Here is a 19,907-nt window from a genome sequence, read left to right on the forward strand (position 1 = left end):
TTAATGATCATTAACCTTTATGTCTAGTCCATACATAGGTGTATGCCCACATTCTGTATTTGGGAACTTCCTTTAGAACAGTGCTCTTCTATGCCAGATAAAATGTCCCTGTGAAGGTTTAAAGCATAAAAGCACGACCTGAATTCCCTCCTGGCATGGCCATTTACCATTTCATTCACCATTTACTTTTCTTCTACCTCATCAAAATGTTAATTCCAAGCTAATTTTTTGTTTTATATAACAAAGACAGCACAAATCTGATAGGGGTGTAGAACTGCAGGATGGTGGTTGAAGAGAATCCAAGCTAGGGGTTGCTGTTGGCCAACGTTGAGAAGCAGTTCATTGAAGGCACCTGTCAGTTTGTGCTAAGAGGTGTTTCAGATGCAAGAAGCAATGCAACTGATGGTGGACAAGCTGCCCAGGTGATAGGCCAGTGGATGACTACTGTTATGGTTCCTGGGCCACAGGGCTCACTGGAGAACTTGTTTCTGCATTTTGAAGACTCAAACTCTGCTTTGCTGATCTGTGAATATTACACCTGCTTGTATATCTGCCTGTGGTTGAAATAACCCTATTTTGGATCTTACTCCGGTCTATGTGATTCCAGTCGCAATTTGTATATTATTTAATGACCAATAATGTATTTATTTTTAAAAATATACCTGGCTGGTGCAAAAGGCACCACGTTGAACAATATGTGCCAAAGCTTGAGTGCCACCTCCTCTAATCAAGGACAATTCAAGTACTTTTGAAGGAAGGAACACGGCCTCTGCATCCACTCACTCAACCAGACAGCTCCACATAAGCACATGCTTCCCACCCTTTGAGTAGGTCCAGCTGTGTCTAACTGTGTATCTGGATCTACTCTTCTTTTCCCATCTGTATCATACCTCCAAACACAGAATATATCCTACATTATATCCCATTGATGGGATTACATATAATTTTGGACCATACATATTTATTAACATTTACTTATATAGCGTCAACATATTCCATTGTACTTTACAATATGGTACAAAACAGTAATAAAACAAGTCTGGGAAATAACAAGGAGGTCGGAGGGCCCTGCTCACAAGCTTACAATCTATAGATAATTATGATGAGGTCTCTTACTACTGTGTGGATTGAGACTGATAACGAATAGGATAATGGAACAACAACTTACACACAATTTCTTCCAGTATAATATTAATGACACAAATTTCACCTATGCCTTTGGATAGTAATTACAATTTAACAAGGTAATATACCGTATGATTGAACCTATGGATTTCCTTCCTATTTACAATTGGCAATAATAATATTAACAGCATATACAACATTTAGAGTATTGTCTCAATCAGCTATTTTCCAGCGTGGATTTTCTGATGTGTAACCAGATGTGGTTTCTGTGTAAAACATTTCCCACACTCCGAACACGGATACGGCTTCTGACCTGTGTGTATTTTCTGGTGCTTAACAAGACCTGATTTGTGTGTAAAACATTTCCCGCAATCAGGACACGAAAATGGTTTCTCGCCCGTATGACTTCTCTGATGTTCCAGAAGAGCGGATTTATATTTAAAACATTTTTTGCACTCCAAACACAGAAACGGTTTCTCATTCCCATGAGTTCTCTCATGAGCGACCAGATAGGATTCCTCCGTAAAGCGTTTCCCACACACAGAACACGGAAATGGTTTCACTTTTGTGTGAACTATTTGATGTTCAAGAAGACCTGATTTCTGTGTAAAACATTTCCCACACTCAGAGCACAGAAAAGGTTTCTCACCTGTGTGGATTCTGTGATGTGTAACGAGATGTGATTTATATGTAAAACATTTTCCACACTCAAAACATGGATATGGCCTCTCACCCGTGTGAATTCTCTGATGTCGTACAAGATACGATTTCTCGATGAAATGCTTCCCACACTCAGAGCACTGAAACGGTTTCTCATCTGTGTGAATTTTCTGATGCTTTACAAGATCTGATTTATATGTAAAACATTTCCCACAGACAGAGCATGGAAACATCTTCTCACCTGTGTGAATTCTCTGATGTCTAACAAGACCTGACTTGTAGATGAAACATTTCCCACACTCAGAACACGGAAATGGTTTCTCACTCGTGTGACTTGTCTGAGGCGTAACAAAAACTGACTGATGTATGAAAGATTGATCACCAGGAAAGTTTGTATCACCTGTAGTAGCTGTACTGCATGTAACAGTATCTGGATTACCAGAAAAACCTTCATTATGATTAGAGGGATCAGAGGATAAATCCGCGCTGTGAAGCACTGGAAGTATAATTAGGGTAATTGGATTTTCTCCTGGAGAATCTTCTGTGATATTATCTTCTATTTTAATATCTGGAGATACAATGAGATGTTCATCCGAGATATTTCTGCTATCCCGCTCATTAGCTGGAAAACAATAATTAAGAGGACGGTAAAGACATTTTTGTTACATAGGGTTACATATTTTCATACTTTAGTTTACAAACTACACTTTCGTTTTACAATTATAACAGGAGACCCAGAACCAGGCTGCCTCTTACCTGGACCAGCTGCGTGGTGGTCTTCGGTTGACCCAGAGGCTTCATTCTGTGCACTGACAGCCATAGTAGCCCATGAACCAGGCTGCCGCTTACCTGGATCAGCAGCTGGACCACTATTCTTGCTGCATGGTGGTCTGCGGCTGACCCAGGGGCTTCCTTCTTCTGTGCACTGGCAGCCATGGTAGGTACCATCTGTGCATTTCTTCCCCTGGTAGTTTGTGAAGACCTTTTGTCAGCTGATCTCTGGTGTCAGCTTGGCACCAGGGTTGATTCCCCAGCCTATATAAATCTACTCTGAACACCATACCAGCGGAAGAGTGTCAGTTCTGCAATCTGTGCTCCAACGTTAATTTTAGCATTCTGACTGAATCTCCGTGTACTATCCCCAACTAGTATCTTGTTCCCAACCTCTGTCTGTGATTCACCAACCCAGCCTGACTCTCCAATGTGCACTTGTGATCCTGACTTTTGGCTTGTCTTCTAGTTCTTAACCTGAGCCTCTGACCATGACCTTTAACCAGGTTGACTATATTTAATGTTCCAGGAATGGGGCAGTATACTCTGACCAAAAGTATGGATTCCACTAGGAGACCCTCTCTAAAAGACTTGCTACATAAACATGATTACTCATGTTGAGTAGCAAGAAGAGTCTTAGCCAAAAGTCAATCGGTTTCTCACTCGAGGACTAAGCAATCTGTGGACACACCTTTGGCTTCATCAGGAAGTTCTAACTTCCAAATATCTAACCTCCCCAAGTATTATTTAAATTAAAAAATGCAGGTAATCAGTAAAGTAATGCACTATTCTTTATTTTCTGAATAATTGTCCTAAATTCCTTGACACCCTCTGCAAAATCTTCGACGACCACAGAAGAGTATCATCAGCTACTGTACCTGTGGGCTACTTTACTTACGCCAAAGGACTTTTACGTTGGGTCAATGTGCAATTCATCTCAGGACCATGACTCCAGAGCTAAGCTGAAATAAAATCTTAAAGGCCACCTTTGGGAAACACCTTAAAGAGAGGATAAAAGATGAATTGGCCTTGAGGTATTTGCCCACATTTCTGGTTGAGCTGATCTCCCTCTGTAACAAGGTGGACCTGCATTTCAGCGAGCAGAACTAAGGGAAGGGTTCTACATGCTGGTTTAAAAAGCACTGTGGTGTCATGATCATCTTCTTGTTCTGCCTTCAATGAGGAGCCCATGCATTTGAGTAACTCTAAATTATCCCAACAGGAGAGAGAAAATAATTTAAAGAACAATCTGTGTTTATATCGTGGTGATCCGAATCACATGATGGCTGAATGTCCAAACTATAAAAGACTATTCTAGGTTCCTTTTGCAAATCTCAACCTTCGACTTCAACTTTACAGAACTTTACCACAGAACCTCTGAGCATTATGCATCTCTAGATTCTGGAGTTGCAGAGAACAACCTATATACAATTGGCATAGATGGGAATAAGCTAAGGTGTCTTTAATTTCCAGTATGAGCCCAAAATTATGGAGCTTTAAATGAGGAATCACTCTCATTCCTAGTTGTTCCCAAAGCCATAAAACCCTATCATCCTTGGTTGACCTTGGCTTCAATTACACTCTCCAAGACTCCATTGCTAAAGTGATAGTGTGCTTCACCCTGTAATGGTTGGTGTTTGAGGGAAATCTCACCCTACAGAGAACTGACTACAAAGTCACAATACCTCCTCAATATATGGCATATACTGATAATTTTAAACAAAGGTTTGAAAAGTTTTCTCCTCCCAGATCTTGGGACTGTCTTATTGACTTAGGTCCTTTTAGGAACGAAGGATGGGAGCCTCACTAGTTCATTGACTATAGAGGGTTGAACGTCATAACAATCAAAACTAAATACCCATTACCCTCATATTTGAGCTCTTTGATTGCCTTAAAGGGGCTAAAATCTACTAAGTAAGATCTAAAAGATTCTTATATGATCATTCACAAAAGATCAGGCGAAAACCAGCATTTAATACTAAAGACAGACATCACGAATAGCATACTATTCTGTCTCAGTAATGCTCTTGAGCTTTTGCAGAATTTTAGGGCTGAGATCTTTAGAGAGCATCTCTGCAAGATTGTAGTTGTCTACTTGAATGACATTCTGATATTCTCAGAGTCCATCTCAATTCATAATCTCCAAGTTCAAGAAGTTTTACAATGGTTTAGAATCATTTACATCAGTGGTTCCCAAACTTGGTCCTTAAGGACCCCCATCAGTTCATGTTTTCCAGATCACCTGTGGATTTAAAAAAATAACAGTTGGGGTTACACAACGCACCTGTCGGATGACCTGGAAAACGTGAACTGTTGGGGATCCTTGAGGACTGGAATTTGGGAACCACTGATTTACAGTACAATGCAAATTGGAAATGTGCCTTTTTGAACAAATCTCCGTTCCTATCCTGGGCAACATTCTCTCTAGGCATGGTCTACAAATCCCAAAAAGTCAAGGTGAGCTCAACCTTCTGAGCTGAAATCCATTCACAGTTTCCTGGGTTTTGTGAACTGTAGACAGTTCACAACATGATACTCTTCCATTACAGCACTTATTACTACTCTCACCCACAAAAGTGGCAACCCTAAAGACTGGCTGGAAGAGACCATTCAAGCTTTCCTTATATTAAAATAAAGTTTTGTGTCTGCACCCATTTTTAATCAGCTGGATATCTCTGCACCCATTTTCCCAAAGGTGGACACCTCTTCGTTGGCAGTAGGGGCAGTGTTATCGCATTGTCAGTCCGATGGCAAGCTCTGTTGTTGCATATTTTTACCAAATTCTCCTCAGTTATGGAATTGCTTGGCTAGCAAACTATTGGCTATCAAAGTAGCTCTAGACAAATGGCAACACATTTTGGAGGGAGCGGCAATCCCTGTTACAACTTATAGACATCATAAAATACTTTTAGATTTACAATCTGCTCTATGCTCGACTCGGCAAATGAGATGGCCACTCTTCTTCTCCCACTTTAGTTTTTTCCTTATGCGCAGGTAACAAAAAATGGAAAGATTGATTGTGACCAGATGCGCCTCATTGCCCACGCCAAACAATCACAGACGTGTTTGGTCCCACTGGGCCTGGGCCAAATGGGGACTCCCTTCTTACCGTCAGTAACTGCCTGTTACTGACTCCACCCACTGTGCAGTGGACATGTAAATCTTTCACCAGCAGGCTCCTTCAAGAGGCACCTGGAACTGCTCCTGCTGCGTATTCGTAGGCAAGCTGTGGCCCACACCTCCTGATTGGTGTTGGTTGGTTCACAGTAGTCCCTCATCATGAAACAGGCCCTGCATGGTAGCTGGCTGAGGGCGGAGCTTGGAGTCACTGGGTTCAACCCGGAACAGCCGGAGAACAGGATTGCTTATGGCTCACTACTGTTGGTCGCATGATCAGTTGTCTTGGAGGCAAGATGTTTATTTCTCAAGCAGTCTTAAAAAAAGACTCCTTGTCCTTTCCAGGCATTGCTTGGGGGAATACAGCATACAGATGTTCACAGTAATACAGCTTTCTTGATGTCACAGAATAGATACACCTCAAAGTTCACATGTCCTGTTTTTATCCCATCCTAACACACAGTACCACAAGGGGAGGGCTGTCATGTGATTCCCTTGACCAATCAAACTATCTACAAAATATATAAATACAGATTACATTTTAAAGGAGCACACCAAATTTCCTCCTACCTTTCATATAACAGCCAAAACCAGTTGGCTTCCAAAAACACAAACTGATTTAACATATACTCTCTGTCTCACAAATGTAAATACAACTCACATTTCAATTGCATTCCTCCTTTTATATGCAAATGACTAAAACCTGTTTGGCGTCACCACAATCTTTAGACCTGCTTAGGAAATCTCTGTACCTCCTAAGTTTCACATAAAGCTTTTAATTTGAGCCTATTAATCTTGATTTTCTGGACACTCAGAAGTTAAAAAGGGTCTTGGGTTAAGCTTAAGGACATTTTAGTGGCCAACGGTTCTTCATGACTATAAAGAACTTGTCTGTATGTGTATTACTTGTGCAAGTTACCCATCTGTAAAACCTATTCTCCCCTCCTACCCATGGCAGTTCCTGAATGACCTCGGACACGTGCCAGTGGACTTTGTCCCTGATTTACCACCAACTATATCTCAGATGCTCAAGAAAACTGGTTAAATCTGTCACCATGGGCTGAACTTCCTCATAGTCATTATCACTCATAAATCGAATTTGTCCTTGTTTTACAAAATGTATACTTTCACACTTGTCTATACCTTCCTCATTTCCTGTTCCTGAGATTCGTGTTGTGAATATGCTTCTTCAATAGATTTTCTGGGTGGACGTCAAGAATAAGCTAGCCTTCAAGATGTTCTATAATCTCTTACAATCTAGAAGACTGGTCCCAAAACTCAGCTCTGGTGATAAAAATTTCTTTGTTTACACCTCATCTTCATCTGAAACCCCTCCCATGGAGTTTGCACCGTGATTTACTGTATCTTTCAAGATATTCCAAGTGATTAATCTTGTTGTAGTCTACCTGGAACTGCCCAAGTTTCTACGTGTATCTGACTTATTTCCCATTTTCTCCACATTCCTTTCCATGTCCCATTAAAGTTCGGGGTCAAGAAGAGATTGAAACAAGAATCTGGATTCCAATATATCCTGTGAGAGAGTTCTCTATTTGTTTATTGACTGGAAAGGATTTGGTCATGAAGAAAGCTCTTGGGTAATATCATGCCCCTTCGTTTTCTTATGAATGTGCTGAAAAAATATCCTCTTGGGTTGTTTGGAGTCCATCCCTCAAGAGTGGGAAACTGTCAAGGCACTGAACCAGTCATTTACCAGGTCTTGAAACAGGAGATCTACTGGCGCTATACTGGTGATCTGCAACCAGTCAAGAGACTTCGATCTTCAGGTTCGAGCCTTGCGCTTCTTTCCCCCACCAGTTTTTGCGGTTTCCTCTAGGGGAAAGGGTATGGCACTACACTTTGTAAATCACTCTCATTAGCGTGATACACCAAAGAGTGTGGGGAGGAGATTGGTCAGATCTCTGGGCTGTTAACACACAGTGACATGATGTGAGGGGGGAGCAGGAGTATAATAGGGGCTGAGGGCTCCTGATGTATGAGATACACCAGAGAGTGTGGGGAGGAGACTGGCCAGTTCTCAGGTCTGGTAACACACAGTGACATGATGTGAGGGGGAGAGCAGGAGTATAATAGGGGCTGATGGCTCCTGAAGTATGAGATACAGCAGAGAGTGTGGGGAGGAGACTGGTCAGATCTCTGGGCTGGTAACACACAGTGACATGATGTGAGGGGAGAGCAGGAGTATAATAGGGGCTGATGGCTCCTGATGTATGAGATACACCAGAGAGTGTGGGGAGGAAACTGGTCAGATCTCTGGGTTGGTAACACACAGTGACATGATGTGAGGGGGAGAGCAGGAGTATAATAGGGGCTGATGGATCCTGATGTATGAGATACACCAGAGAGTGTGGGGAGGAAACTGGTCAGATCTCTGGGTTGGTAACACACAGTGACATGATGTGAGGGGGAGAGCAGGAGTATAATAGGGGCTGATGGATGCTGATGTATGAGATACAGCAGAGAGTGTGGGGAGGAGACTGGTCAGATCTCTGGGCTGGTAACACACAGTGACATGATGTGAGGGGAGAGCAGGAGTATAATAGGGGCTGATGGCTCCTGATGTATGAGATACACCAGAGAGTGTGGGGAGGAAACTGGTCAGATCTCTGGGTTGGTAACACACAGTGACATGATGTGAGGGGGAGAGCAGGAGTATAATAGGGGCTGATGGATCCTGATGTATGAGATACACCAGAGAGTGTGGGGTGGAGACTGGTCAGATCTCTGGGCTGGTAACACACAGTGACATGATGTGAGGGGGAGAGCAGGAGTATAACAGGGGCTGATGGCTCCTGATGTATGAGATACACCAGAGAGTGTGGGGAGGAGACTGGTCAGATCTTTGGGCTGGTAACACACAGTGACATGATGTGAGGGGGGTAGCAGGAGTATAAATAAGATTTTACTTACCGATAAATCTATTTCTCGTAGTCCGTAGTGGATGCTGGGACTCCGTAAGGACCATGGGGAATAGCGGCTCCGCAGGAGACAGGGCACAAAATAAAAGCTTGAGATATCAGGTGGTGTGCACTGGCTCCTCCCCCTATGACCCTCCTCCAAGCCAGTTAGGATACTGTGCCCGGACGAGCGTACATAATAAGGAAGGATATTGAATCCCGGGTAAGACTCATACCAGCCACACCAATCACACCGTACAACTCGTGATCTGAACCCAGTTAACAGTATGATAAATTTTAAGGAGCCTCTGAAAGGATGGCTCAACAATAATAACCCGAATTTTTTTTTTTGTAACAATAACTATATACAAGTATTGCAGACAATCCACACTAGGGATGGGCGCCCAGCATCCACTACGGACTACGAGAAATAGATTTATCGGTAAGTAAAATCTTATTTTCTCTAACGTCCTAAGTGGATGCTGGGACTCCGTAAGGACCATGGGGATTCTACCAAAGCTCCCAAACGGGCGGGAGAGTGCGGATGACTCTGCAGCACCGAATGAGAGAACTCCAGGTCCTCCTCAGCCAGGGTATCAAATTTGTAGAATTTAGCAAACGTGTTTGCCCCTGACCAAGTAGCTGCTCGGCAAAGTTGTAAAGCCGAGACCCCTCGGGCAGCCGCCCAAGATGAGCCCACTTTCCTTGTGGAATGGGCTTTTACTGATTTTGGCTGTGGCAATCCTGCCACGGAATGTGCAAGCTGAATTGTACTACAAATCCAACGAGCAATCGTCTGCTTTGAAGCAGGAGCACCCAGCTCGTTGGGTGCATACAGGATAAACAGCGAGTCAGTTTTCCTGACTCCAGCCGTCCTGGAAACATATATTTTCAAGGCCCTGACAACGTCCAGCAACTTAGAGTCCTCTAAGTCCCTAGTAGCCGCAGGTACCACAATAGGTTGGTTCATGTGAAATGCAGAAACCACCTTAGGTAGAAATTGAGGACGAGTCCTCAATTCCGCCCTGTCAGAATGAAAATTTAGGTAAGGGCTTTTACATGATAAAGCCGCCAATTCTGACACACGCCTAGCTGAAGCCAAGGCCAACAGCATCGACACCTTCCACGTGAGATATTTTAAATCTACCGTAGACAATGGTTCAAACCAGTGTGATTTTAGAAATCTCAACACAACATTGAGATCCCAAGGTGCCACTGGAGGCACAAAAGGAGGCTGTATGTGCAGCACCCCTTTCACAAATGTCTGAACTTCAGGTACTGAAGCCAGTTCTTTCTGGAAGAATATCGACAGGGCCGAAATTTGAACCTTAATGGACCCTAATTTTAGGCCCATAGACAGTCCTGTTTGCAGGAAATGCAAGAAACGACCCAGTTGAAATTCCTGTGTAGGGGCCTTCTTGGCCTCACACCACGCAACATATTTACGCCAAATGCGGTGATAATGTTTTGCGGTTACTTCCTTTCTGGCTTTTACCAGAGTAGGGATGACTTCTTCTGGAATGCCCTTGTCCTTCAGGATCCGGCGTTCAACCGCCATGCCGTCAAACGCAGCCGCGGTAAGTCTTGGAACAGACAAGGCCCCTGCAGTAGCAGGTCCTGTCTTAGAGGTAGAGGCCACGGTTCGTCCGTGAGCATCTCTTGAAGTTCCGGGTACCAAGACCTTCTTGGCCAATCCGGAACCACGAGTATAGTTCTTACTCCTCTCCTTCTTATGATTCTCAATACTTTCGGTATGAGGGGCAGAGGAGGGAATACATACACTGACTGGTACACCCACGGCGTTACCAGAGTGTCCACTGCTATTGCCTGAGGGTCCCTTGACCTGGCGCAATATCTGTCCAGTTTTTTGTTTAGACGTGACGCCATCATGTCCACCTTTGGTCTTTCCCAACGGTTTACAATCTGGTGGAAGACTTCTGGGTGAAGTCCCCACTCTCCCGGGTGAAGGTCGTGTCTGCTGAGGAAGTCTGCTTCCCAGTTGTCCACTCCCGGAATGAACACTGCTGACAGTGCTATCACATGATTTTCCGCCCAGCGAAGAATCCTTGCAGTTTCTGCCATTGCCCTCCTGCTTCTCGTGCCGCCCTGTCTGTTTATGTGGGCGACTGACGTGATGTTGTCCGACTGGATCAACACCGCCTGACCCTGAAGCAGAGGTTTTGCTTGAATTAAGGCATTGTAAATGGCCCTTAGTTCTAGAATGTTTATATGAAGAGATGTTTCCATGCTTGACCACAAGCCCTGGAAATTCCTTCCCTGTGTGACTGCTCCCCAGCCTCTCAGGCTGGCATCCGTGGTTACCAGGATCCAATCCTGAATGCCAAATCTGCGGCCCTCTAGTAGATGAGCCCTCTGAAGCCACCACAGGAGAGACACCCTTGTCCTTGGCGACAGGGTTATCCGTTGATGCATCTGAAGATGCGATCCGGACCATTTTCCCAGTAGATCCCACTGAAAAGTTCTTGCATGGAATCTTCCGAATGGAATCGCTTCGTAAGAAGCCACCATTTTTCCCAGGACCCTTGTGCACTGATGCACTGAGACCTGTCCTGGTTTTAGGAGGTTCCTGACTAGCTCGGATAACTCCCTGGCCTTCTCCTCCGGGAGAAACACCTTCTTCTGGACTGTGTCCAGAATCATTCCTAAGAACAGTAGACGTGTCGTTGGAATCAGCTGCGATTTTTGAATATTTAGAATCCATCCGTGCTGACTTAGCACTACCTGAGATAGTGCCACTCCGACTTCTAACTGTTCCTTGGTTCTTGCCCTTATCAGGAGATCGTCCAAGTAAGGGATAATTAAGATGCCTTTTCTTCGTAGAAGAATCATCATTTCGGCCATTACCTTGGTAAAGACCCGAGGCGCCGTGGACAATCCAAACGGCAGCGTCTGAAACTGATAATGACAGTTTTGTACTACAAACCTGAGGTACCCTTGGTGAGAAGGATATATTGGGACGTGGAGATAAGCATCCTTGATGTCCAGCGACACCATATAGTCCCCCTCTTCCAGGTTCGCTATCACCGCTCTGAGTGACTCCATCTTGAATTTGAACCTTTTTATGTAAGTGTTCAAAGATTTTAGATTTAATATTGGTCTCACCGAGCCGTCCGGCTTCGGTACCACAAATAGTGTGGAATAATACCCCTTCCCCTGTTGTAAGAGGGGTACCTTGATTATCACCTGCTGGGAGTACAGCTTGTGAATGGCTTCCAGAACTGCCTCCCTGTCGGAGGGAGACTTTGGTAAAGCAGACTTCAGGAACCGATGAGGAGGAAACGCCTCGAATTCCAGTTTGTACCCCTGTGATACTACCTGTAGAATCCAGGGATCCACTTGCGAGTGAGCCCACTGCGCGTTGAAATTCTTGAGACGGGCCCCCACCGTGTCTGAGTCTGCTTGTAAAGCCCCAGCGTCATGCTGAAGACTTGGCAGAAGCAGTGGAGGGCTTCTGCTCCTGGGAAGCGGCTGCATGGTGCTGCCTTTTTCCTCTTCCTCTGCCCTTGGGCAGAAAAGAGTGACCTTTTGCTCGCTTGTACTTATGGGAACGAAAGGACTGAGTTTGAAAAGACTGTGTCTTTTTCTGTTGATGTGAAGTAACCTGGGGTAAAAAGGTGGATTTTCCAGCCGTTGCCGTGGCCACCAGGTCTGTTAGACCAGCCCCAAATAACTCCTCCCCCTTATACGGCAATACTTCCATGTGCCGTTTGGAATCTGCGTCCCCTGACCACTGTCTGGTCCATAATGCTCTTCTGGCAGAGATGGACATTGCGCTTACTCTTGATGCCAGGGTACAAATATCCCTCTGCGCATCACGCATATATAGCAATGCATCCTTTAAATGTTCTATAGTTAACAAAATATTGTCCCTATCCAGGGTATCAATATTCTCAGTCAGGGAATCCGCCCATGCGACTCCAGCACTGCACATCCAGGCTGATGCGATTGCTGGTCGCAGTATAACACCAGTATGTGTGTATATACTTTTCAGGATATTTTCCAGCCTCCTATCAGCTGGTTCTTTGAGGGTGGCCGTATCAGGGGACGGTAACGCTACTTGTTTAGATAAACGTGTGAGCGCCTTATCTACCCTAGGGGGTGTTTCCCACCGTGCCCTAACCTCTGGCGGGAAAGGGTATAGTGCTAATAACTTATTAGAAATTAGCTGTTTTTTATCGGGGGAAACCCACGCTTTATCACACACCTCATTTATTTCCTCAGACTCAGGAAAAACTATTGGCAGTTTTTTCACACCCCACATAATACCCGCCTTTGAGGTATTTGTAGTGTCAGAAAGGTTCAATGCCTCTTTCATTGCCGTGATCATGTAACGTGTGGCCCTACTGGACATTACGTTTGTCTCGTCACCGTCGACACTAGATTCAGTATCTGTATCTGGATCCGTGTCGACCCACTGAGGTAGCGGCCGTTTTAGGGCCCCTAAGGGTGTCTGAGACGCCTGAACAGGCACTAATTGATTTGCCGGCTTTCTCATGTCGTCAACAGTTTTTTGTAAATTGCTGACATTATCACTTAATTGCTTAAACACAATCATCCAGTCAGGTGTCGACTCCCTAGGGGGTGACATCACTAACACAGGCAACTGCTCCGCCTCCACCTCATTTTCCTCCTCATACATGTCGACACACGCGTACCGACACACAGCACACACACCGGGAATGCTCTGATAGAGGACAGGACCCCACTTAGCCCTTTGGAGAGACAGAGGGAGAGTCTGCCAGCACACACCCAGCGCTATATATATACAGGGATAACCTTATATAAGTGTTAATCCCTTATAGCTGCTGTTAATCTAGTTATTTGCTGCCAAAATGCCCCCCCTTCTCTTTTTTACCCTGAATCAGATGCAGTACTGCAGGGGAGAATCAGGGAGCCGTCCTTCCAGCGGAGCTGTGAGGGAATAATGGCGCCAGTGTGCTGAGGAGATAGGCCCCGCCCCTTCACGACGTCCTTAACTCCCGCTTTTTTGTGTAAAATGGCAGGGGAAAAAATACATCCATATAGCCCTGGAGCTATATGTGATGTATTCCTTTTGCCAGCTAAGGTATATGTGTGTTATATTGCGTCTCAGGGCGCTCCCCCCCAGCGCCCTGCACCCTCAGTGACCGGAGTGTGAAGTGTGCTGAGAGCAATGGCGCACAGCTGCGGTGCTGTGCGCTACCTTAGTCTTGAAGACAGGATGTCTTCTGCCGCCGCTTTCACCGGACCTTCGTCTCTTCTGGCTCTGTAAGGGGGACGGCGGCGCGGCTCCGGTGACCCATCCAGGCTGAACCTGTGATCGTCCCTCTGGAGCTAACGTCCAGTAGCCTAAGAAGCCCAATCCACTCTGCACTCAGGTGAGTTCGCTTCTTCTCCCCTTAGTCCCACGATGCAGTGAGCCTGTTGCCAGCAGGACTCACTGAAAATAAAAAAACCTAACTAAACTTTTATTCTAAGCAGCTCTGGAGAGCTACCTAGTTTGCACCCTTCTCGGCCGGGCACAAAAATCTAACTGGCTTGGAGGAGGGTCATAGGGGGAGGAGCCAGTGCACACCACCTGATATCTCAAGCTTTTATTTTGTGCCCTGTCTCCTGCGGAGCCGCTATTCCCCATGGTCCTTACGGAGTCCCAGCATCCACTTAGGACGTTAGAGAAATAGAGGCTGATGGCTCCTGATGTATGAGATACACCAGAGAGTGTGGGGAGGAGATATTGCTGTAGTGACTGAGCAAGAAGAATATGTGACTCCTTTCGGTAATAAGCGTTTATTACTCACGTATGCTGATATCTGTAGGGATTTCCTCCTCCTTACACTGCTGATCACCCCTCACATACGTCTCTTCTTCTCCCTCTATATCTTCTGCCTTTATATCAGTCACATACGTCTCTTCTTCTCCCTCTGTACCTTCTGCCTTTATATCAGTCACATAAGTCTCTTCTTCTCCCTCTGTATCTTCTGCCTTTATATCAGTCACATACGTCTCTTCTTCTCCCTCTATGACTTCTATCTTAATATCAGTTAGATCTTCAGCCTACATAACCACAAAATAGTCAAATGACACTTCACTGAGATGAAGACACACAGCTGCTCTACAGATCATATATTGACAGTCACTTTGTTATATTGACGAGACTCTAAATCCCACCTACCTGATCCTCCTGTGGGATCCTGTGTTTCTCCTCTGTACAGTCCTGGGAATACAGAGGACGGGGACATCTCTGTGGGCTATTTCTGTTACTGGGTCCATCTGTAGGAGACACACAGTGACTGAGTACAGTGTATATATGTGATTATCAGGTGATGTGTGTGTATATAGGGCCCCATACCTGCTCTCCCCTGTACAATACATGACAGTCTCCTCTTACCCAGTGATGTGAGGGGCCGGTGATTCTCCATCATCACGTCCTTGTACAGACCCCTGTGTTCCTCTATATACTCCATCTCCTGCATGGAGACATAGACAGTGACATCCTGACACCTTATATACATAAGGAAACAAATGTGAACACAAAATTAATAGAAAAAATACACATATAGATATAGAATAAGCAATGTTATGACAGTATATCCCAGCTTCTGTGAGGACTGTGGGAATGAATCTATATCTGACAGCAGCTACCAGCTGCTCGGATACAGCTGTGCTACAATAATAATTATCCAGCTATATAATAATAATAACAATAACAACAAAAGAACACAACAATCTGCTCCCCCAGTATAATAATAACAACAACAGGACACAACAGGCTGATTCCCCTGTAAAACAATAATAATAGGGAGGAAGTGGAGGAGGAGGAAGAAGAGGAGGAAAAGGAAGAAGAATGAGAAGAGGAGGAGGTGGAAGAAGTAGAGGAGGAGGAAGAAGAGTAGGAGGAAGTTGAGGAGGAGGAGGAAGATGAAGAGGAAGAAGAATGAGAAGAGGAGGAGGTGGAAGAAGAGGAGAAGGAGGAGGAAGAGAATGAGGAAGAAGTAGAAGAAGAGGAAAAAGTAGAAGGGGGAGGACGGAGGAGGCACCACAGGCTGTTCCCCCGTATAATAATAATATCAACAACAACAACAGTAACAACAGGACACCACAGGCCGCTCCCCCGTATTATTATAATAATAATAATAATAATAATAATAATAATAATATTATCAACAACAGTAACAACAGGACACCACAGGCCGCTCCCCCTGTATAATAATAATAACAGGATACCACAGGCTGCTACCCCTGCATAATAACAGGACACCACATGCCGCACCCCCTGTATAATAATAATAATAATAATAATAATAATAATAATAACAGGACACCACAGGCTGTGCCCCCTGTATAACAATAATAAAAATAATAATAACAGGACACCACAGGCCGCTCCCCCTGTATTATAATAACAGGACACCTCAGGCCACTCTCCCTGTAAAACAATAATAAGGAGGGGGAGGGGGAGGAAGAAGAGGAGGAGTAAGGCAAAGAAGAGGAAGAAGAAGAGGAGGAAGACTAAATAGAATGAGAAGAGGAGGAGGTGGAGGAGCTAGAGGAGAAAGAGAATGAGGAAGAAGTAGAAGATGGAGGAGCACCACAGACTGCTCCCTCTGTATAATAATAACAACAGGACACCACAGGCTGCTCCCCCTGTATTATAATAATAATAATAGGACACCACAGGCTGCTCCTACTGTACAATAATAACAACAACAGGACACCACAGGCTGCTCCCCCTGTATAATAAAAATAATAATAATAATAATAATAGACAGCAGTATTACCAGTTAGGTCCCAGTCACTGGTCACACGGAACTAGTAATGTCAGACTTTGGATCCAGTGGGCGTACATCCGGCTAAACGTACTGAGCGGAAGTCTCGTGGAACGCATATACCGGACATTGGGTGGAACGCATAGACCGGAAGTCTTGTGGAACGCAGACACCGGAAGTTCGCTGAAACGCATAGAACGGAAGGCAGCATACCGGACAGATGTTTCGCATTATGCGCTGCAGATGGTTATACAGAGTGCTGCAGCGGCTGCTACACGTGTCATGTGACCTATACAGGCTCCCTGATGGGCAAATACCTGGGTGTGTACCTATCGATAGCTACTGTATGTACTGCTAATACACACACTCATCTTTATAGCCCTACATACCCTGACACAGAGGCCCCTGTAACCCCTACAGATGCCTACATACCCTGACACAGAGGTCCCTATTACCCCTACAGATGCCTACATACCCTGACACAGAGGCCACCGTAACCCCTAGAGATGCCTACATACCCTGACACAGAGGCCCCCGTAGCCTCTAGAGATGCCTACATACCATGTCACAGAGGTCCCTGTAACCCCTACAGATGCCTACATACCCTGACACAGAGGCCCCCGTAACCCCTAGAGATGCCTACATACCCTGACACAGAGGCCCCCGTAACCCCTACAGATGCCTACATACCATGTCACAGAGGTCCCTGTAACCCTTACAGATGCCTACATACCCTGACACAGAGGTCCCTGTAACCCCAAGAGATGCCTACAAACCCTGACACAGAGGCCCCTGGAGATGCCTACATACCCTGACACAGAGGCCCCCGTAACCCCTACAGATGCCTACATACCATGACACAGAGGTCCCTATAACCCCTATAGATGCCTACATACCATCTCACAGAGGTCCCTGTAACCCCTACAGATGCCTACATACACTGACACAGAGGCCCCCGTAACCCCTACAGATGCCTACATACACTGACACAGAGGCCCCCGTAACCCCTGCAGATGCCTACATACCATAACACAGAGGTCCCTATAACCCCTACAGACGCCTACATACCCTGACACAGAGGCCACCGTAACCCCTAGAGATGCCTACATACCCTGACACAGAGGCCCCGTAGCCTCTAGAGATGCCTACATACCATGTCACAGAGGTCCCTGTAACCCCTACAGATGCCTACATACCCTGACACAGAGGCCCCCGTAACCCCTAGAGATGCCTACATACCCTGACACAGAGGCCCCCGTAACCCCTACAGATGCCTACATACCATGTCACAGAGGTCCCTGTAACCCTTACAGATGCCTACATACCCTGACACAGAGGTCCCTGTAACCCCAAGAGATGCCTACAAACCCTGACACAGAGGCCCCTGGAGATGCCTACATACCCTGACACAGAGGTCCCTGTAACCCCAAGAGAGGCCTACATATCCTGACACAGAGGCCCCTGGAGATGCCTACATACCCTGACACAGAGGCCCCCGTAACCCCTACAGATGCCTACATACCATGACACAGAGGTCCCTATAACCCCTACAGATGCCTACATACCATCTCACAGAGGTCCCTGTAACCCCTACAGATGCCTACATACACTGACACAGAGGCCCCCGTAACCCCTACAGATGCCTACATACACTGACACAGAGGCCCCCGTAACCCCTGCAGATGCCTACATATCATGACACAGAGGTCCCTATAACCCCTACAGACGCCTACATACCCTGACACAGAGGTCCCCGTAACCCTTAGAAATGCCTACATACCCTGACACAGAGGCCCCCGTAACCCCTACAGATGCCTACATACCATGTCACAGAGGTCCCTGTAACCCTTACAGATGCCTACATACCCTGACACAGAGGTCCCTGTAACCCCAAGAGATGCCTACATACCCTGACACAGAGGCCCCTGGAGATGCCTACATACCCTGACACAGAGGTCCCTGTAACCCCAAAGATGCCTACATATCCTGACACAGAGGTCCCTGGAGATGCCTACATACCCTGACACGGAGGCCCCTGTAACCCCTAGAGATGGCTACATACCCTGACACAGAGGTCCCTGTAACCCCTAGAGATGCCAACATACCCTGATACAGAGGCCCCTGTAAGCAGGTTTTAAGCCATGGGTCTTCAACCTGTGGCCCTCCAGCTGCTGTGAAACTACACATCCCAGCATGCCCTGCCACAGTTTTGCTATTAATGTATGCTAAAACTGAGGCAGGGCATGCTGGGATGTGTAGTTCCACAGCAGCTGGAGGGCCACAGGTTGAAGACCCATGTTTTAAGCAGTAGAACAGGCTTTTGGAGTATGTAGGATTATATTTAGGTAGACACTAGCATAAAGTCCATAGATTCTTACAAAAATGTCATGTCCATGAACCAGTGAAAGGCAAGGTGGTCACCTGAAAAAGTTCCTTAGCTTGGTACGGAATGTAATTTTGGCAAGGTAGATCACAGACACTTCACAAGTCCAGCACAGGAAACATTAATGACCTAGCAAAAAATGCTGGGCCCAGGCACACTTATAAAGGAGGTGTCAGGTGCAAGCCATAGTGGTGATTAGTACTGCCTGGACACAGAACAGAATGGAGGAGCAGCACCTTATACACCCTCACAATGTCTCCTATGTACCCTCATTGTGCCAGATATATACTATCATAGTACCCCTTATACACCCTCACTGTGTCTCCTATATACCCTCATTGTGCAAGATATATACTATCATAATACCCCTTATACACCCTCACAGTGTCTCCTCTACACCCTCATTGTGCCAGGTATATACTAATATAAAAACCCTTTTCTCTATCGTCCTAGTGGATGCTGGGGTTCCAGAAAGGACCATGGGGAATAGCGGCTCCGCAGGAGACAGGGCACAAAAAGTAAAGCTTTCCGATCAGGTGGTGTGCACTGGCTCCTCCCCCTATGACCCTCCTCCAAGCCTCAGTTAGATTTTTGTGCCCGGCCGAGAAGGGTGCAATCTAGGTGGCTCTCCTAAAGAGCTGCTTAGAAAAAGTTTAGCTAGGTTTTTTATTTTACAGTGAGTCCTGCTGGCAACAGGATCACTGCAACGAGGGACTTAGGGGAGAAGAAGTGAACTCACCTGCGTGCAGGATGGATTGGCTTCTTGGCTACTGGACATCAGCTCCAGAGGGACGATCACAGGTACAGCCTGGATGGTCACCGGAGCCTCGCCGCCGGCCCCCTTGCAGATGCTGAAACATGAAGAGGTCCAGAATCGGCGGCAGAAGACTCCTCAGTCTTCTAAAGGTAGCGCACAGCACTGCAGCTGTGCGCCATTTTCCTCTCAGCACACTTCACACGGCAGTCACTGAGGGTGCAGGGCGCTGGGAGGGGAGCGCCCTGGGAGGCAAATGAAAACCTATTTGGCTAAAAAATACCTCACATATAGCCTCCGGGGGCTATATGGAGATATTTAACCCCTGCCAGAATACACTAAAGAGCGGGAGACGAGCCCGCCGGAAAAGGGGCGGGGCCTATCTCCTCAGCACACAGCGCCATTTTCCTTACACA

General features: G+C 45.9%; 1 protein-coding gene across 3 annotated transcripts; it reads right to left on the reverse strand.

Annotated features, from left to right (window-relative positions):
- Positions 1–944: 944 nt before the first annotated feature.
- Positions 945–18,862, reverse strand: LOC135054494 (zinc finger protein OZF-like). 3 transcript variants are annotated; one of them, XM_063957609.1, is made up of 6 exons: positions 18,776–18,862; positions 16,367–16,537; positions 14,977–15,055; positions 14,761–14,858; positions 14,387–14,642; positions 945–2,407 (listed from the first exon to the last, which is right to left on the reverse strand). In XM_063957609.1, the coding sequence occupies exons 3-6, from the start codon at positions 15,050–15,052 to the stop codon at positions 1,347–1,349; spliced, it is 1,491 nt and encodes a 496-aa protein (XP_063813679.1). In that variant the 5' UTR covers positions 15,053–15,055; positions 16,367–16,537; positions 18,776–18,862; the 3' UTR covers positions 945–1,346. The 3 variants fall into 3 exon arrangements, with proteins under 3 accessions (XP_063813679.1, XP_063813678.1, XP_063813680.1); XM_063957608.1 differs by having other exon boundaries at positions 14,977–15,089; XM_063957610.1 differs by lacking the exon at positions 16,367–16,537 and having other exon boundaries at positions 18,776–18,861.
- Between the last annotated feature and the right edge of the window lie 1,045 nt (positions 18,863–19,907).

Source organism: Pseudophryne corroboree, chromosome 3 (assembly GCF_028390025.1).
Source record: "Pseudophryne corroboree isolate aPseCor3 chromosome 3, aPseCor3.hap2, whole genome shotgun sequence".
Lineage (NCBI taxonomy): Eukaryota > Metazoa > Chordata > Amphibia > Anura > Myobatrachidae > Pseudophryne > Pseudophryne corroboree.